Here is a 20,084-nt window from a genome sequence, read left to right on the forward strand (position 1 = left end):
ATCTCCAATCCAAAATGAAATCTAGAATCGGCTTCCTATTTCGCAACAAAGCCTCCTTCACTCATGCTGCCAAACATGCCCACGTAAAACTGACTATCCTACCGATCCTTGACTTCCGCGATGTCATTAACAAAATAGCCTCCAACACCCTACTCAGCAAATTGGATGTAGTCTATCACAGTGCCATCCTTTTTGTCACTAAAGCCCCATATACTACCCACCACTGAGACCTGTATTTATGTTACATTTATTTAATTAGGCAAGTCAGGTAAGAACAAATTCTTATTTTCAATGACAGCCTAGGAATAGTGGGTTAACTGCCTTGTTGAGGGGCAGAACAATAGATTTTTACCTTGTCAGCTCAGGGATTTGATCTTGCAACCTTTTGTTTTTTTGTCTAACACTCTAACCACTAGGCTTCCTGCCGTCCCAAAAGCTCTTGTTGGCTGGCCCTCACTACATATCTGTCGCCAAACCCACTGGCTCCAGTTCATCTATAAGCCTGTGCTAGGTAAAGCCCCGCCTTATCTCAGCTCACTGGTCACCATAGCAACAACCACCCGTAGCACACGCTCCAGCAGGTATAGTTCACTGGTCATCCCCAAAGCCAACACCTCCTTTGTCCGTCTTTCCTTCCAGTTCTCTGCTGCCAATGACTGGAACGGATTGCAAAAGTCACTGAAGCTGGAGACTAATATCTCCCTCACTAACTATAAGCATTAGCTGTCAGAGCAGCTTACCGAGCACTGCACCTGTACATATTCTGTCCCTCTCCTCGCCTCGAACCAGGGACCCTCAGCACACATCGACAACAGCCACCCTCTGCACACCTCGTTACCCATCGCTCCACAAAAGCCGCAGCCCTTGCAGAGCAAGGGGAACAACTACTTCAAGGTCTCAAAGTGAGTGATGTCACCGATTGAAGCGCTATTAGCGCGCACCCCGCTAATTAGCTAGCCATTTCACATCGGTTACATACACAGCACATCTGTAAATAGCCCACCCAACTACCGCATCCCCATATTGTTATTTTTTTTGCTCTTTTTCACCCCAGTATCTCTACTTTCACATCATCATCTGCACATCTATCACTCCAGCGTTATTGACTGTACGTTTGTCTATCCCATGTGTAACTCTGTGTTGTTTTTGTCGCACTGCTCTGCTTTATCTTGGCCAGGTCGTAGTTGTAAATGAGAACTTGTTCTCAACTGGCCTACCTGGTTAAATAAAGGTGAAATAAAACAAATAAAAAAATTGTCATCATCATTATTCAAATTAAAAATTAAACAATTGTCAGTTTTATAAATAAAATGTTACAATTATTTGTGTGAAACTAAAAGTGAAATACGACTCAGACTCATCCAAACTCTAGCGGTATGATAGCTCAATGTAGGGTAGTTTCATGGCAAGAAACGGAAGTTAAAAAAACACAGCTCACTCAAAATCCTCTAACCTAACAGCAGAGCACATTCGACACACCCCACACCCAGATTAAACAATGAGACAGATATTTCACCGGATGTATAAATGTGTAACATCCGTTTGGCAAATTTACTAATCGACGAAAAATGTGATCTCAATACAGTTTTCTGTTCCCAAAACTAAAATATGCTACGAACAGAGTGAACAAAGTTTTGAAGACTTTACCCTTTGCCAATTTTTAAAAATGGCATTGTTTAGGAGTGCAAAGGCGAATTGAGTTATTGAAAACGCGCACTTCACAGTTGGCTTTTCCCAACGGAAATATACAAATATCACAGGCACAAAAGCCGTATAGCGCTGCAAAGGTGAACCTATACTAGTCTCATCATTCTACGACAAACACACATCTATTTATATATAATTTAATTAAAATAAAACTTGTCTGACAATTTAAAGATTTGAAACCACTGTGTTCATCACGAGGGACAAACATTATGGTAGATGACAGCTGAGTTATGTTCACAGGGAGGGTCGTCACTAGTTACCACAGCCACAAAGTCAAAAATCCCCGCCTATCTACAATTTCTCTTCTTAAAAGGTGACTTTAAACCTTAACCCTAACTACACTGCTAACCTTACATCTACCCCTAACATTAAATTATGACAAAAAAGCACATTTTGTCTTCGTATTTTTTTTTTACGATATAGCCAATTCTGGCTTTGTGGCTGTGCTATCTAGTGGAAACCCAAGGGGAGAGACAACGAATTTGATTATTGCACCAGGAAATGAGTTAGATTTTCCCTGACCATTAAATATAACAATTCTTACAGTAATAATTCAGCTGAAATCTTAGTTGTAAAATTGTGAGAATATGTAGATTATCTAAAAACGTGTTAAGCCCTATTTTGCCATTTTTAAATAATAGGTTGTTCATAGCATATGAAATGTGAAAATGAAATCTACAACTTACTATTGTTCATACTATTTACTGTTGAGTGTCACAGTATGAGTCATAAAACCCGGAAATTGTTCCAATTGTTCCATCTGGGATGTTATAACTACTTCAAATGTCTCTGTTTCGTGTAGGAATACCCTGGCGTGACGTTTCGATAACCACGCAAATCTCTCTGACAAGGTAACGTTCATCAATAATTAGCATTGCGAATTTTTGAGAGTAAATTGAGGCGAATTTATTGATAAAACTCACCTTGTCCGAGAGAGAATTACACGGCTATTAAAACGTCATGCCAAGGAACACCTACACCAAACACACAATTAATTATACTTTATTTATTCACAATGTGAAAAATGAATGGCGGAAAAAACATTGGAACCATTTCCGTTTTTTTAAATGCATAAAATCAAAAAATAATGAATAGCTAATAAAAAAAAAGCACAATCTGAGCTTTCTAACAGTGTAAGGCATTACTAGGTACTGTTCATGGCCTACATGAACATGTGTTTTATATGGCCATCCACTTAACGTTAACGGTCAACAGGTTAAAATTATGCAGAATTAGGTTGAAATACTTGTGGAGTAGTAAAATTGGCTAACGAATTGTCAAAAACATGGTTTTATATGGCACAGCAGAAATTACAAGTGTCACCGGTTCTTGCATATGAAATTTTTTTATGAGAAAACTACTGTTCTGACATTTTAAACATTGTGTATGATACAAAACCCAGAGATAGAGAGAAAGAGCTACACAGTAAGAAGTTCAGTCTAAGATTGTATTGTGTATAATGAATGTTATGAACAAACCTATCGGCCGCTATACGGACCTAGTAGTGTGTGTGTGTGGGGGGGTAAATCCATTTGAATTTAATCACTTTTTGACAGCATCACTTTTGATTAAGCAACATTTGTCAAACATGTTTTCCCATTTAAGAAGTGGTCAAAAAGGGACATCTTGGACCTGAATGCCAAAACCTTCAAAAGATAGAGGTTCCCAAAGTTGACCCATTTGCACACCCCACCATACCATGACACATGTCTTCATCACTGACTGAAAAAAGGTAAACAGTTGAGTTTGATATCATTTAAAAGCGTACAAAGCAGGGTTGTCAAATTATTTTAGAATTTCTTAAAAACAAAATAAAGAAATAGATTTGAATCTTTAACGTAAATTTTGAAAAGAAATTGAACTCCGATTTATTTCTAATTGGGTAAGGTACATCCAGAACCCCAACACCCACAGTCATCTCGGTTTCTGTCTGCAGTCCTGATGTATCTGTAGTGACTTTCAGAGTCAACCTGTTTGTAGTCCATAAAATGCCATGTTTGTAGTCCGTTCCTCTCTAAGGTGTGAATGAGTTCTCCTGTTTGTCATTGATAGAATACCATATTCATAGTCAATGAAAAATGTTTTTAGTTCATAATATGGTGCGTTGTTTGTAAACCATGATATACTGCCATGTTTGTAGTCCATAATATGCTGCCATGTTTGTAGTCCATCCCCCTCTCAAAGGAAGGTGTGGAAGATCAGTGACTTGAGGCTTCTACTGTTGGGAATGTTCTGAACGGAGTACTTGATGGCTTTGTAGAACCTAGGACACGTTCCCAGGTGAGAGAGTGGTGAACGTCGCACTGTCCGGCGGTTGTTATGCATTGTCCAGAACCCGATGGAGTAACGGGATAACACCTCGATGCTGACGGTGTGTTGCCCGGGCGACCACTGGGTCAGTCTGACGACTGTAACCATGGAGCCAAAGCCGCAGGAGTGAGAAGTCACGCCACGAAACACAGACTCCTCGGGACATAGTGACACGCCTCTCTCCCACGATATACCTCCATCCTCCCCCCCCTCTCCCATGTCACCTAGGTTACACAGGGCCACAAGACACACACCCTCCAGAGCCTGGTTGCTTTTAAAACCCAGCAGGATTCCAACCAGCCTAGGGACCGCCCCCAAACGCAACAACTGCTCCTGTTGACACCCTGAGAGAGAGAGAAATATGTGTAAGAAAGGTTAGGTTAAGGGCTTAGACTTGAAGCGTTAGATATAAGGCTGTGGTCGAGGGTTAGGGGTCAGAGGTTAGCGATGACTCACGGCTCTCGTAGCAGATACGAGCGATAGCGCGGCCAGCGTGTATCAGCAACTCCTGATCCCTGGAGACCAGCACAGACAGCAGAGCAGATGACACCCCTGTCTCCCCACACCTCTCCCTGATCACCGCTGATGGAGAAAGAAGCAGTGAATGACAACCATGAGAGGCAGAGAGAGAGAGAGGCAGAAAGAGGCAGAGAGAGAGAGAGGCAGAGAGAGAGAGACTTACTTTCTCTGGCCAGTTCTGACACCAGTTTAGCAGTCATTAAAGTAAGCGGTCCTCTCCTCCTAAGGGCTTGAGCCAGAGTAGGTAATACACCACTCACTGCCACCTGTTCCGCAGCCCCACGCTCTACACACCACACACAAAGAGAGATTAAATGCACAGCATCATATTAACAAGCGCAATATACACTCTTTACTGTATTCTCCCTCCATTTACCTACAAGCCATCCAGGCATGCATGTGAATACTGTGTGTGCGTGACTGTGTGAGTGTAACCGATGTGAAATGGCTAGCTAGTTAGCGGGGTTCGCGCTAATAGCGTTTCAATTGGTGACGTCACTCGCTCTGAGACCTTGAAGTAGTTGTTCCCCTTGCTCTGCAAGGGCTGAGGCTTTTGTGGAGCGATGGGTAAGGATGCTTCGAGAGTGGCTGTTGTCGATGTGTGCAGAGGGTCCCTGGTTCGAGCCCAGGTAGAAGCGAGGAGAGGGACGGGAGCTAAACTGTTTCATGAATAATGTGTGTGCCATGTAAACTCAGCAAAAAAAGAAACATCCCCTTTTCAAGACACTGTCTTTCAAAGATAATTTGTAAAAATCCAAATAACTTCACAGATCTTCATTGTAAAGGGTTTAAACACTGTTTCCCATGCTTGTTCAATGAACCATAAACAATTAATGAACATGCACTTCTGGAACGGTCAGGAGATGCACTGCTGTACTTAATGCAGCTGGTGGCCACACCAGATACGGACTGTTACTTTTGACCCCACCTTTGTTCAGGGACACATTATTCCATTTCTGTTAGTCACATGTCGGTGGAACTTGTTCAGTTTATGTCTCAGTTGTTGAATCTTGTTAAGTTCATACAAATATTTACACATGTTAAGTTTGCTGAAAAAAATCTGCAGTTGACAGTGAGAGGACGTTTCTTTTTTTGCTGAGTTTATGTACATTGTGTATGGTTTGTTTACGTGTGTGTGAGTTTAATCCAGGCAGGTTAATCAACCCTGTGACCTTTTTGCCTCTCCCTCCCATTTCGTCTCTCTTTCTCCCTCCCTCCCTCTCTCTCCCTCAGACACAAACGGCTTAGCGACTGTTTGTCCAATTGGTCACGCATCCAACTCTCCCGCTCTCAACCCCTTCCTTCCTTCTCTCTCTTGTTCCTCACTTGTTACCACAAACTTCTCTTCTTAAAATGTGATTTTAAACCTAACCTTAACCCTAAACTGAAAAACACACTGCTAACCCTAACCTAAAATAAGACCAAAAAGCTCATTTTGGTGTTCATGAATTTCTACGATATTTGGACTTTGTGGCTGTGGTAACTAATGGAAACCCCTCCCTTCCATCCTGTTTAACAATAGCTTGGCTACTGTACATAATATATTTTTGGAGAATAGACAAAATCAAAGTTCTCCCTTGAAGGAAAGGCCACCTTTTTGTGTAATTTTTTGGTTTCGTTGGCAGGTAGTGTCCTCTTTGCTGTGGTCAGAGGTGTGTGTGTGTGACTCACGTTTTTCCTGTATGACAGTAAGTACTGTTTCCAGGTGAGGTCGGAGTTCATCTTCGATGAGATCAGTACTGACCACAATGGCATCTAATGCATTAGTGAGAGGGTCTGAGAGGATGAGAGAGAGAGATGATTGAATATGAATACTTCCTGTACAAGTTCGCTTGTTACGATCTCCCTATAACCATAGTACAGCATTGGTTAATACGTTTGGCTGTGGGCTGGGAGACCCTTCAATATGAACCCTGGTACAGTAAAATGATGGTGAGCTCTGGCATCGTTTTCATCCCACTTCAAGTACCGATTTGAAATGAATAACATTGTACCACATATACATGACAGCGCTATAGACACCACAAGCAAACGTAGCAGACATGAGTCGGCCTCGTGATGAGGTACCCCTGTCCGCGAACAAAATCAGTTTCACCTTCAGCCCAGGTTGGTTTTTCCCATTGGGGACACGGGTTCAGATCCCAGCCTGGGACACATACAGTGCCTTGCGAAAGTATTCGGCCCCCTTGAACTTTGCGACCTTTTGCCACATTTCAGGCTTCAAACATAAAGATATAAAACTGTATTTTTTTGTGAAGAATCAACAACAAGTGGGACACAATCATGAAGTGGAACGACATTTATTGGATATTTCAAACTTTTTTAACAAATCAAAAACTGAAAAATTGGGCGTGCAAAATTATTCAGCCCCCTTAAGTTAATACTTTGTAGCGCCACCTTTTGCTGCGATTACAGCTGTAAGTCGCTTGGGGTATGTCTCTATCAGTTTTGCACATCGAGAGACTGACATTTTTTCCCATTACTCCTTGCAAAACAGCTCGAGCTCAGTGAGGTTGGATGGAGAGCATTTGTGAACAGCAGTTTTCAGTTCTTTCCACAGATTCTCGATTGGATTCAGGTCTGGACTTTGACTTGGCCATTCTAACACCTGGATATGTTTTTTTTTTAACCATTCCATTGTAGATTTTGCTTTATGTTTTGGATCATTGTCTTGTTGGAAGACAAATCTCCGTCCCAGTCTCAGGTCTTTTGCAGACTCCATCAGGTTTTCTTCCAGAATGGTCCTGTATTTGGCTCCATCCATTTTCCCATCAATTTTAACCATCTTCCCTGCCTCTGCTGAAGAAAAGCAGGCCCAAACCATGATGCTGCCACCACCATGTTTGACAGTGGGGATGGTGTGTTCAGCTGTGTTGCTTTTACGCCAAACATAACATTTTGCATTGTTGCCAAAAAGTTCAATTTTGGTTTCATCTGACCAGAGCACCTTCTTCCACATGTTTGGTGTGTCTCCCAGGTGGCTTGTGGCAAACTTTAAACAACACTTTTTATGGATATCTTTAAGAAATGGCTTTCTTCTTGCCACTCTTCCATAAAGGCCAGATTTGTGCAATATACGACTGATTGTTGTCCTATGGACAGAGTCTCCCACCTCAGCTGTAGATCTCTGCAGTTAATCCAGAGTGATCATGGGCCTCTTGGCTGCATCTCTGATCAGTCTTCTCCTTGTATGAGCTGAAAGTTTAGAGGGACGGCCAGGTCTTGGTAGATTTGCAGTGGTCTGATACTCCTTCCATTTCAAAATTATCGCTTGCACAGTGCTTCTTGGGATGTTTAAAGCTTGGGAAATCTTTTTGTATCCAAATCCCGCTTTAAACTTCTTCACAACAGTATCTCGGACCTGCCTGGTGTGTTCCTTGTTCTTCATGATGCTCTCTGCGCTTTTAACGGACCTCTGAGACTATCACAGTGCAGGTGCATTTATACGGAGACTTGATTACACACAGGTGGATTGTATTTATCATCATTAGTCATTTAGGTCAACATTGGATCATTCAGAGATCCTCACTGAACTTCTGGAGAGAGTTTGCTGCACTGAAAGTAAAGGGGCTGAATAATTTTGCACGCCCAATTTTTCAGTTTTTGATTTGTTAAAAAAGTTTGAAATATCCAATAAATGTCGTTCCACTTCATGATTGTGTCCCACTTGTTGTTGATTCTTCACAAAAAAAATACAGTTTTATATCTTTATGTTTGAAGCCTGAAATGTGGCAAAAGGTCGCAAAGTTCAAGGGGGCCGAATACTTTCGCAAGGCACTGTATAACACGTACCCTACAGAGTAGTGTAAACCTAAGTGACTATGTCAGTGTATACTTAAGATATAAGGCACGAGGGTTGTGGCATAAGGCATAAGGCCACGGCTAAGGGTCACTCCGCTTTTCGTTGTGCAACAGCTCTTAGCTGTGGTATATTGGCAAAATACCACAAACCCCCGAGGTGTCACTGGTTACCAACGTAATTTAGCAGTAAAACAAATAACGTTTAGTCATACCTGTGCTATATACCACGCCTGTCAGCCAATCAGCAGGGCTCGAACCACCCAGTTTATAATGTACTGATATAGAAGTGTAAGGAACATAGCAACAGCAGCTGTGTCAGGTCGCATAGTAATCCCCTCTCCTGTGGCGCGCTGTACACACTGGTGCCATGCTAGTGTTCATATCAAATGAAGCAATATCCGTGGTGTAATGCTCAGTGCTCAATAGTATGTTTAGTGTGTGGCTCAGTCCACACACCAAACTCAGTGTGGCTCAGTTCACACACCAAACTTTAAAAAAAAAACGCAATTCTACTCAACACTCACCTTTGGGTACCACTGGCAATAGTCGACCGGAGTCACTGGTCGGCCGCAGTCTATCCATGTGTGTGTTGTGGGTGTGTATGCCTGCATATGTGTCAGTATAGACTCCCATCCGGCCTTTTTGTTGCAGTTGTTTATCAAACCGTCTGTCAACCAGACAATGTTTTCTACACACCTCTGCACTCCCCCTCTCCCCCTATATCTTATCCGTATCTCTTCGCCAGCTTTCCGGAACATCTGTCTGTTGCTGTTTCAGACACCGTCTTCTCCTTTCTTTCTACCTCATCTCTCTTCCCTCCTCTATGATACGCTCAGCAAGCCCCGAATCCATTTATTTCCTTCTTGCCTTTTATGTTACATATTCCGTACTCCCGCTCTTTCAGGCGTTTTTCTTTCTCTCCCTCCCTCCTCCTCCTCTACGCTAATACAGAGTAAATCCTAATTCCCTGCAAAGCTGCTCTCCCTCGGTTCCTCCCTCCCTTTCACCCGCTGTGTTGGCAGACAATTCATTACCACAGTAAACATATCCATATAACCTAGCGGTCATACAGGTTTTCTACCCTTCATTCTTCTATGGGATTTTACACTTAAGATTCCTTTTATCAAGGTGACTTTTATCAATATATTTGCCTGTATTTCATCAAATGAAATGCTGATTAGCTGTTAATGTGGCTATCATAAAGAACTACAAATGCCATGATGATTTGGATGAGGCTGCCAAATCTCGGCAAAATTAAGAATCTCTGGATGAACTATCTAAAGTTAGCTAAATGTTGTAATGAATAAATTGGTAACATTTCTTTAAATGGACAATTCTGAACTGTCTTGGGCAAATTCTAAAATGACACAATACCTGTTAGCAAAGGTGTCAGCTAGAGATGACATGAGGGACCTTGCAGGGATTTATAGTCTTGCATGATGTCTACTTTGATGTTAATTAGCACTTTCGAATCAGAGCCGAATATATTGATAAAAGTAAACCTTGTCCAAAAGAGATTTGCATGGTTATCAAAACGCCACGCCAGAGTAAGCCTACATGAAACACAGCCCTTATTCTAGGCGTTTCTAAAATCCCCTTTGGGAAAAACGAATGGTGGAAAAAGGATTGGAACCATTTCCCTGTTTAACCGCCAGTTTTATGGGGCTTTATAGGCCCTTGGCTTGGTTGACTTGGCCAATTTACATTCGGCTGAATGAGCAAGGTGTTTTGCTAATCCTTGTACGTGAGGATTTCTTACTGGGTAGTTCTTTAGAATGCAGGATGATTTGTAGATCAGTGGTTCTGCACAGCACCTTGCTCAAACCATTTAAAATGTCCTTATTCTTTTGTGTTTTGAAAAAAAGGTTAAGGCTAATAATACTCTGATCATTGTCTGATCGCTCCCAACCCATAAGAATCCCCACCCAGTTTACGTTAAAATGGTGGAAACACTCTACGGGCGAATAACTGCCCCCTACTGCAAGCAGTGAGGGCAGCAGGAAAGAGTGATCTATGATCACACACAGAGATGCATACAAAGCTCTCCCTCGCCCTCCATTTGGCAAATCTCATAATTCTATCCTCCTGATTCCTGCTTACAAGCAAAAACTAAAGCAGGAATTACCAGTGACTCAATCAATACAGAAGTGGTCAGATGACGCGGACGCCACAGGACTGTTTTGCTAGCACAGACTGGAAAACTTTCGGGGATTCATCCAATGGCATTGAGGGGTACACCACCTCAGTGACTGGCTTCATCAATAAGTGCATCGACGACATCGTCCTCACAGTGACCATACGTACATATCCCAACCAGAAGCCATGGATTACAGGCAACATCCGCACCGAGCTAAAGGCTAGAGCTACTGCTTTTAAGGAGCGGGACACTTATCCAGACGCTTATAAGAAATCCTGCTATGCCATCAGACAAATTATAAAAAATAGGCAAAGCGTCAATACAGGACTAAGAATGAATCGTACGACACCGGCTCTGACGCTCGTCGGATGTAGCAGGGCTTGCAAACTATCACGGACTACAAAGGGAAACCCAGCCACGAGCTGCCCAGTGACACGAGCCTACCAGACGAGCTAAAGGCCTTTTATTTGGTCATTAGTATTTTATTAGAATCCCCATTAGCTGTTGCAAAAGCAGCAGCTACTCTTCCTGGGGTCCACACAAAACATTAAACATTATACAGAATGGCATAATACAGAACATCAATAGAAAACAGCAGCTCAAGGACAGAACTACATATATAATTTTTAAAGGCACACGTAGCCTACATATCAATACATACACACAAACTATCTAGTTCAAATAGGGGAGAGGCGTTGTGCCGCAAGGTGTTGCTTTATCTGTTTTTATAAACCAGATTTGATGTTTATTTGAGCAATATAAGATGGAAGGAAGTTCCATGCAATAAGGGCTCTATATAATATTGGATGTTTTCTTGAATTTGTTCTGGATTTGTGGACTATGAAAAGACCCCTGGTGGCATGTCTGGTGGGATAAGTGTGTGTGTGTGTCAGAGCGATGTGTAAGTTGACAATGCAAACAATTTGGGATTTCAACACATTAATGTTTCTTATAAAAATAAGAAGTGATGCAGTCAGTCTCTCCTCAACTCTTAACCAAGAGACACTGGCCAGCATAGTATTTCAGCCCTCTAAATACAATGAAGAGCAAAACGTGCCGCTCTGTTCTGGGCCTGCCGAAGCTTAACTAGGTCTTTTCTTGCAGCACTGACCACGACGGGACAATAATCAAGATTAGACAAAACTAGAGCCTGCAGAACTTGCTTTTTTGGAGTGTGGTGTCAAAAAAGCAGAGCATCTTTATTACGACTAGACCTCTCCCCATCTTTACAACCATTGAATCTATATTTTTTAAACCATGACAGTTTACAATCTAAGGTAACGGCAAGTAATTTAGTCTCCTAAACTTGTTCAACAGCCACACCATTCAATACAGGATTCAGCTGAGGTCTAGCACTTAAGGAATTATTTGTACCAAATACAATGCTCTTAGTTTTAGAAATGTTCAGGACCAGTTTATTACTGGCCACCCATTACAAAACATACTGCAACTCTTTGTTAATGGTTTCAGTGACTTCATTAGCTGTGGTTGCTGATGCGCATACAGTTGAATCATCAGCATACATGGACACACATGCTTTGTTTAATGCCAGTGGCAGGTCATTGGTAAAAATAGAAAAGAGTGGAGGGCCTAGAGAGCTGCCCTGCGGTACACCACATGCTCACTTTGAGGCAAGCAACACTGAAGCATGCATGAGAGCACCAGCTGTTCCAGACGACTGTGTGATCACACTCTCCGTAGCTGATGTGAGCAAGATCTTTAAGACAGGACAACATTCACATATTACCAGGACGTGTAGTCAAGAGTATGCGCGGACCAACTGGCAAGTGTTTTCACTGACATTTTCAACCTCTCCCTGACCAGGTCTGTAATACCTGCATGTTTCAAGCAGACCAGCATAGTCCCGGTCTCCAAGAAAGCGAAGGTAACCTGCCTAAATGACTACTGCCCTGTAGCACTCACGTCGGTAGCCATGAAGTGCTTGGAAAGTCTGGTCATGGCTCACATCAACACCATAATCCTGTAAACCCTAGATCCACTCCAATTCGCATACCACCCCAACAGATCCACAGATGACGCAATCTCAATAGCACTCCACACTGCCGTTTCCCACCTGAACAAAATTAACTCCTGTGAGAATGCTGTTCATTGACTACAGCACAGCGTTCAACACCATAGTGCCCACAAAGCTCATCACTAAGCTGAGGACCCTGGGACTAAACACCTCCCTCTGCAACTGGATCCTGGACAACAACACATTACCACACTGATCCTCAACACGGGGTGCGTGCTCAGTCCCTCCTGTACTCCATGTTCACCCACGACTGCGTGACCAAGCACGACTCCAACACTATCATTAAGTTTGCTGACGACACAACAGTGGTAGGCCTGATCACCGACAACGATGAGACAGCCTATAGGGAGATCAGAGACCTGGCAGTGTGGTGCCAGGACAACAACCTCTACTTCAACATGATCAAGACAAAAATTAGCTGATCGTGGACTACAGGAAAATAATGGCCGAACACACCCCCATTCACATCGACAGGGCCGTAGTGGAGCGGGTCGAGAGTTTGAAGTCCCTTGGTGTCTACATCACTGGCAAACTATCATGGTCCAAACACACCAAGACAGTCATGAAGAGGGCACGACAACACCTTTTCCCACTCAGGAGACTGAAAATACTTGGCATGGGTCCCATTATCCTCAAAAAGTCCTAGAGCTGCACCATCGAGAGCATCCTGACCGGTTGCATCACCGCCTGGCATGGCAACTGCTTGGCATCCAACCGTAAGGCGCTACAGAGGGTAGTATGTACGGCCCAGTGCATCACTGGGGCCAAGCTTCCTGCTATTCAGGACCTCAATACGAGGCAGTGTCAGAGGAAGGCCCCAAAAAATTGTCAAAGACTCCAGTCTCCCAAGTCATAGACTGTTCTCTCTGCTACCACACAGCAAGCCGTACCGGAGCACCAAGTCTAGGTCCAAAAGGCTCCGTAACAGCTTCTACCCCAAGCAATAAGACTGCTGACCAATGAACCAAATGACCAACCGGACTATTTACATTGAACCCCCCCCTCAACTAACCTGTACCTGCACATTGACCCAGTGCTGGTACCCCCTGTATATAGCATTGTTATTGTTATTTTTATTGTTACATTACATTTTTTTGTTTATTTTGTAAATATTATCTTAACTCTTTCTTGAACTGCATTGTTGGTTAAGGGCCTGTAAGTAAGCATTTCAAGGTAAGGTCTACTACACCAGTTGTATTCGGCGCATGTGACAAATCAAATTTGATTTGCTATACCTATCCAATTGCTTTCACCTATCCAATCCCCTCATATCTAGGCCTACACAAGTGTAGGAGCCAGAAACTGTTTCTGGAACGAGGCTATGTTTCTGTTGCCGCAACTGTTGGGGTTTCCTTTCTGCTGGAGTTTGCAGCTACACATTCTGTAACTTTTCAATTTGTTTGTGTACATCCAGCTGCAGAGTTTCCTTCTGAGTTGCCAGGAGTTCTCTTTTTGGCCATCTTTGCATTCCCCTCTTCCTCGGTAACCGTGGCAACGTGTGGGGAGGGGTTTAGCTTAACCTTCTTACCCCTCCCCTTCTCCTGAGCCGCTTCCTGTTTCCTGTCTGAGGCCCCTGAAGCGGCTCTCTTCCTGTAAGATCCCCTGGGGCCACGCTGGACGCCTCGACCCTTCTGATGTTTCAGTGGTTCCGTAGGGAGCTGGGTGTCTGTCTGGGTCTCGTTCTGGGTCTCTTGGCAGCACCGCAGGGGCTTGTTGTGGGGCTGGGCTATCACATAGAGACGTTTCAAGGGGGGTTGGGAGGCGAATGGGCCCAGGGGCGTCGGATTGGTGATAACAGGGGGGGACACGGAAGAAGCCGTGGGAAGGGCCGGAGAAGGCCTAGTTTTGACAGTGGGAGTTTGGTGTGAAGGCATGGTGTTCACTAGACAGGCGATTAGCTGCACCTGGTAGTCAATGAGGGTAGAGATGATGTCGAAGGTGGCGTCCATCACGCCTGTGCTCATACCGTGGGTCACGTTGTCCATCAGACGACTGTTAGCTGGGTCCCTGAAACACAGTCTCATCTCCTCTAGCTGGGCTCTGAGAGGGGTGTGGGAGGAGTGAGGGGACTAATTAACAAACTGACAAATAGGAAAAGATTAAACGATGACAGATACATCATTTTCCTATCTATGGAACATATTCAGAAGTTAAGATACTTTGAAATACCAGTAGTAACTGGCATTGATGAATGGATAACCTTGGACCCAACATAAGGTATACGTCTATGAGAGCTTACTTGGTATCGATGATCTTGGACCAGTGCTGCACAGGGTTGGTCTCCTCTATGAGCTGCTCGGCCATATTGGTGAAGTTGAGGTGTTTGATAGCTAGGGACTTCATGTCACTACACAGCATTGTGGTGTCGCCTGAAGGAACACACACACACGTTACAGAAGTTGAGGTAATCGTTTTAGGTAGCTAGGGACATGCCACTACCCAGCGTTCTTGTGTCACCTGGAGAAAATCTCTCTCTCCCTCGCTTACCCTCGGTGAGCCTGGAGAAGGCACTGGTGATATAGGCAGGGATCTCGACGGGGGGGATTCCAGCCTTAATCAGGTTTTTCACCAATCTGTTCTTGCTGTCTCGGTCTGCAGGGTTCTTCCCAGTGTACATCAGCAACGTTCTCACTGACATCTTCTCTGGCGCACCCATCCTCCTCAGCACCTATCAATCAATGGGTAAATATCAATAATTTCAATGACCATTGAACAGTCCCAGATCCCAAAGTGTACCTTTAAATTAAATGAAAACAATATCTACTGAACAAAAATATAAAACACAACATGTAAAGTGTTGGTCCCATATTTCATGAGCTGAAATAAAAGATCCCAGAAATGTTCCATATGCACAAAAAGCTAATTTCTCTCAAATGTTGTGCACAAATTTCTTCTTTGCCAAGATAATCCATCCACCTGACAGGTGTGGCATATCAAGAAACTGATTAAACAGTATGATCATTACACAGGTGCGCCTTGTGCTGGGGACAACAAAAAGGCCACTCTATGCAGTTTTGTCGCACAATACCACAGATATCTCAAGTTTTGAGGGAGCGTGCAATTGGCATGCTGACTGCAGGAATGTCCACCAGAGCTGTTGTACTGAGAATTTAATGTTAATTTCTCTACCATACGCTGCCTCCAATACCGTTTTAGAGAATTTGGCAGTACGTCCAACCGGCCTCACAACCGTAGACCACGTGTGGAGCCCAGGACCTCCACATCCAGCTTCTTCACCTGCAGGATCGTCTGAGACCAGCCACCAGGTCAGCTGATGAAACGGAGGAGTATTTCTGTATGTAATAAAGCCCTTTTGTGTGGAAAATCCTATTCTGATTGGCTGGGCCTAGCTCCCCAGTGGGTGGGCCTATGCCCTCCCAGGCCCATCCATGGCTGAGCCCCCTATGTGAAATCCATAGATTAGGGCCTAATCAATTTATTTCAATGGACTGATTTCCTTACATGAACTGTAAATTTATAAAAACTTTTTTTGCCCTTTTTCTCCCCAATTTCGTAATATCCAATTGGTAGTTGCAGTCTTGTCCCATCGCTGCAACTCTCATATGGACTTGGAAGAGGTCGAAGGTCCAGAGTCATGTTACCTCTGAAACACGACCCTGCCAAGCCACACTGCTTCTTGACACAATACTCGCTTAACCCGGAAGCCAGGGAACACCGTACAACTGCCGACTGTGTCAGCGTGCATGCGCCTGGTCCGCCACAGGAGTCGCTAGAGCGCAGGCCAGACCCTCCCCTAACCCGGACAACGCTGGGCCAATTGTGTGCCAACTTATGGGTCCCCCGGTGGCGGCCGGCTGCAACACAGCCCGGGATCGAACCCGGTCTGTAGTGACGCCTCAAGCACGGCGCTGCAGTACCTTAGACCACTGCACCATTTGGGAGGCCTAAGTCGTTGAAATTGTTGCATGTTGCGTTTATATTTTTGTTCAGTACATGATATTTACTATTACCTCTTCTTTGTGAACCAGGTATGGCTGCGGTGCAGGTCTCACATCTCCGTGTTGCAGCATAGAGACCACCTCTGCCACGACAGTAGGGGTCTGAGTCTGGGCATCAGCCTTGGTTGGGGCTGCATCCCTGGCTGTCAGAGGCTTGGGTTGGAAGTGAACCATCTTCCTAGTCTGCCTTGGAGCATTAGGAGGGTCTATTCTCCCTACTGCAGGCTGGACTTGGGCTTTGACACTGGCTACAATCTGGGATTGAACTGTGGCCCCAGTTGGAGTCTTGATCTGGGACTGTCCTGGCACTTTAAGTGGGCCTATTTTCCCAGCTATAGTTTGGGGTGGAATTGTGATCCTGGCTGTAGTTTGGGGTTGAGTTGTGATCCTGGCTGTAGTTTGGGGTTGGGTCCTGACCCCAGCAGCATTTTTGGGCTGAGCTAGTACATAGATGTGTTTCCTAGTGCCTGGTACCTGGGTTTGCGTCGAGCCCCCGGCAGAGAAAGGTTGGGATACAATAAAGATGCGTTTTGTGGATGGGACTGGGGTCCGGGTTTGGGTTGCATCTGCAGTGGGAGTCCGAATCTGGATTTGTGGCTCTTTAGGAGCCCGCCGGGGCATGGGTACTACGTAGATGCGCTTCTTGGGGACACCGACTGATGTTTGAGATTGGGTCACGACCACAACTGGAGTCGAGGCCTGGGAAGTCCCTGGCAGTTTGGAGGGAAGTAAAAGCATTTAAATCCACAGTAACTGTGTTGTTTTCTGACATGTACTTTGCAATTTGTTTCAAATTGCAGTATTCATACGTTTGTTAACCAGCACCTCCAAGTTCATGCTAAATGATCTGCCTTTTCTCTAGTCACAAAAATACAAGCCGAGAGAACCATATACCTACCGGCTCTCTAAAAAAGTTGGGTTAACAATTATTCCCTGTGGACATTTGTATCATATTTCGAGTGGTTGAAGGACTAACCGCTCAGACAACTGGTAGAGTAAGTTCAAATGTAATTGTATTCAACATTTTGGCTTCTAAGGAAAACTTTGACAATTTTGCAGGGATAAGTTTCAGACTTTACATCAAGCATTGGTATAAAAGTCTGATTAATATGGCAACCTTAAATTCATGCTTCAGACAATGTACATACCTGCATATTTCTCTGCCTTCTTGGCCAGATGGATCATATCCTTCCCCTCAGGGGTTCTGTTCCCTGCAATTCAATTAGAGAAATCCTTAGTCACCAGCAAAGCAGGGTTTCTTATCAATCCTGGTCTTGGAGATGTGTACACATTTCATTATTGTCCAGTACTAAACACATTAAATCAGCCAATCAAGGACTGGATAATTAGTTGATACTAGTTTGTCAGGTCAGGTGTGTTATTGGCAGTGCACAGCTAAAATGTAAATGTGCAACCCTTGTGGGTTCCTAGAACGATGGAAGCGTTGCAAGTCAATGCACACACCTAATCACCCACCTTCCCTCCCACACACTCCCCTGCCGCATTCAAAACAACTGGGAACTCTGAAATCCCAGACTTACGAGCGTTCAAAACAACTGGGAACTGGGGGGGGGGGGGGATGAGCTCTGACTGGTGAAATTGTTTTTGAAGTCTCCCAAGTCAGAAACTCTGGCATCTTTCTAGAACTGACTTTCCGACCTGAAGATGACTGATGTCATGGTTTGGCCTCATTTTTTCCCAAATTCACGTGCAGCGTTCAAAACAACTCCATGTCAAACTATGAAGTCTGATCTTCAGGTCAGAAAGTCAGCTCTCCAGAAAAAGACCAGAGCTCCCGAGTTTGAATTCTGAGTAGGATGACCGTTCAAATCAATTTTTCCCAGTCAAAGCCCGTTTTTTTTTTGTTCCCAGTTGTTTTGAAAGCACTGAAGTCTGAGATTTCCCAGTTCCCAGTTGTTTTGAACGCGGCAACAGTTGTCTTGAAAGCGCCATCCTTTTATTTCTCCTCCTGCTGTCTGTGACAGTCCAGACATATCAAAGATTTTTATAACTAACCCAATATAGACCACAGCCTGTCGTTTCCAATGAGAGCAAATTAATCATAGTAGGTAGAAGAAGCAAGGGGGTGGGCAGACCCAAGCACTAGCCAGTGAGATCTTATTGGCGCATTCTATAATTATTTGCATATTTTCGTTATGGAACGCCTACCCTGTGACGTGCGCAATAACTCAATTCGCCCTTGCACTCCTAAACAACGCACTTTTTTTTTTAGAAACTTTGGTAAAGTCGACAAAACTTTGTCAACTCTGTTCGTAACAGATTTTAGTTTTGGGAACAGAAAACTGTAATAATATCTAATGTTTAATTGATGAGAAAATTATCTGAATGTCAGCCAAAATCCATCTCACTCCATCTCCTCCCACTGCCGGCCACTGGGCTTCCTTTCATCACCATGTGGAAACGCCAACCGGATGCTTAAGATTTCTACATCCGGTGAAACATCTGGATCATTGTTCAAGCTGTGATATCATCATCATCATCATACCCAACCAGCTAGCTAATTAGCTACAACATCATACTGATAGGCAATAACTAGCGTACAGCTAACACATAAATGCATGCATTTGAAATGCAAACAGTCACAAACTCGTTAATTTTCAGACTGGGTAGAGAAAGCAAACATCACAAACTAGCTATCGCTTGTTAGCTAGCTAGTTAGCTACTTTGCTAGTACAACAGTTAGCTAACATTACAGTCTGTGTTTACTAGTTAACAAACACCTTGTGAAATGTAAACAGTTACGTTAATATCTACTAAATAATATCCATGCACTCCCAATCACTAGTATGTTTATGCGAGGGTGAAATAATTTAGCAAGCTACCTGAGGGCTCCATGTTGATGATGCGCTATAAGATAACGTTGATGTGCGGCCAAAAATATCTGCCGTCTGATTGGTTTGACGCTGAAAATAATAGTGCACAGTGATTGGCTTGAATCTACAACGACCCAATCATATCTCTTCAAAGTGAATATAAATGTCGCGTTCAAAACAACTTCCAACTCCGAAACTCGGAAATCTCTGACTTTGAAAAAACTTCGGAAATGTACATATTACCTCGACTAACCGGTGCCCCCCGCACATTGACTCTGTACCGGTAACCTCTGTAGATAGCCTCGCTGTAGTTATTTTACCGCTGCTCTTATATTATTTGTTACTTTTATTTATATATTTTTTTTACGTTTATTTTTTTAAAACTGTATTGTTGGCTTGTATAAGCATTTCAGTGTAAGGGTTGTTTGTATTCAGCGCATGTGACAAATAAAATTGGATATTTGGGCATTTTTGTGCTTTCAAGACAACTGTGATATACACGTCAGAAAGAAGCCCGAGTACCCAGAGTTGTTTTAAGCGCTGCTTCTTAAAAATGTTTTATTTTTTAAAGATGTCACCTTTATTTAACCAGGTAGGCTAGTTGAGAACACCTTTATTTAACCAGGTAGGCTAGTTGAGAACACCTTTATTTAACCAGGTAGGCTAGTTGAGAACACCTTTATTTAACCAGGTAGGCTAGTTGAGAACACCTTTATTTAACCAGGTAGGCTAGTTGAGAACACCTTTATTTAACCAGGTAGGCTAGTTGAGAACACCTTTAT

General features: G+C 43.6%; 2 protein-coding genes across 2 annotated transcripts; both read right to left on the minus strand.

Annotated features, from left to right (window-relative positions):
• Positions 1-2,694: 2,694 nt before the first annotated feature.
• On the minus strand, positions 2,695-10,356 carry LOC139367944 (rap1 GTPase-GDP dissociation stimulator 1-B). Its single transcript, XM_071106347.1, has 5 exons — positions 8,862-10,356; positions 6,208-6,312; positions 4,700-4,822; positions 4,474-4,599; positions 2,695-4,361 (listed from the first exon to the last, which is right to left on the minus strand). The coding sequence occupies exons 1-5, from the start codon at positions 8,968-8,970 to the stop codon at positions 3,886-3,888; spliced, it is 939 nt and encodes a 312-aa protein (XP_070962448.1). The 5' UTR covers positions 8,971-10,356; the 3' UTR covers positions 2,695-3,885.
• Positions 10,357-10,935: 579 nt separating this feature from the next.
• LOC139367943 (uncharacterized) lies at positions 10,936-19,372 on the minus strand. The gene is made up of 6 exons (XM_071106346.1): positions 19,312-19,372; positions 17,617-17,679; positions 16,481-17,178; positions 14,997-15,177; positions 14,749-14,878; positions 10,936-14,549 (listed from the first exon to the last, which is right to left on the minus strand). The coding sequence occupies exons 1-6, from the start codon at positions 19,322-19,324 to the stop codon at positions 13,901-13,903; spliced, it is 1,734 nt and encodes a 577-aa protein (XP_070962447.1). The 5' UTR covers positions 19,325-19,372; the 3' UTR covers positions 10,936-13,900.
• Positions 19,373-20,084: the final 712 nt, after the last annotated feature.

This window comes from Oncorhynchus clarkii, chromosome 16 (genome assembly GCF_045791955.1).
Source record: "Oncorhynchus clarkii lewisi isolate Uvic-CL-2024 chromosome 16, UVic_Ocla_1.0, whole genome shotgun sequence".
NCBI classification, from domain to species: Eukaryota; Metazoa; Chordata; class Actinopteri; order Salmoniformes; family Salmonidae; genus Oncorhynchus; species Oncorhynchus clarkii.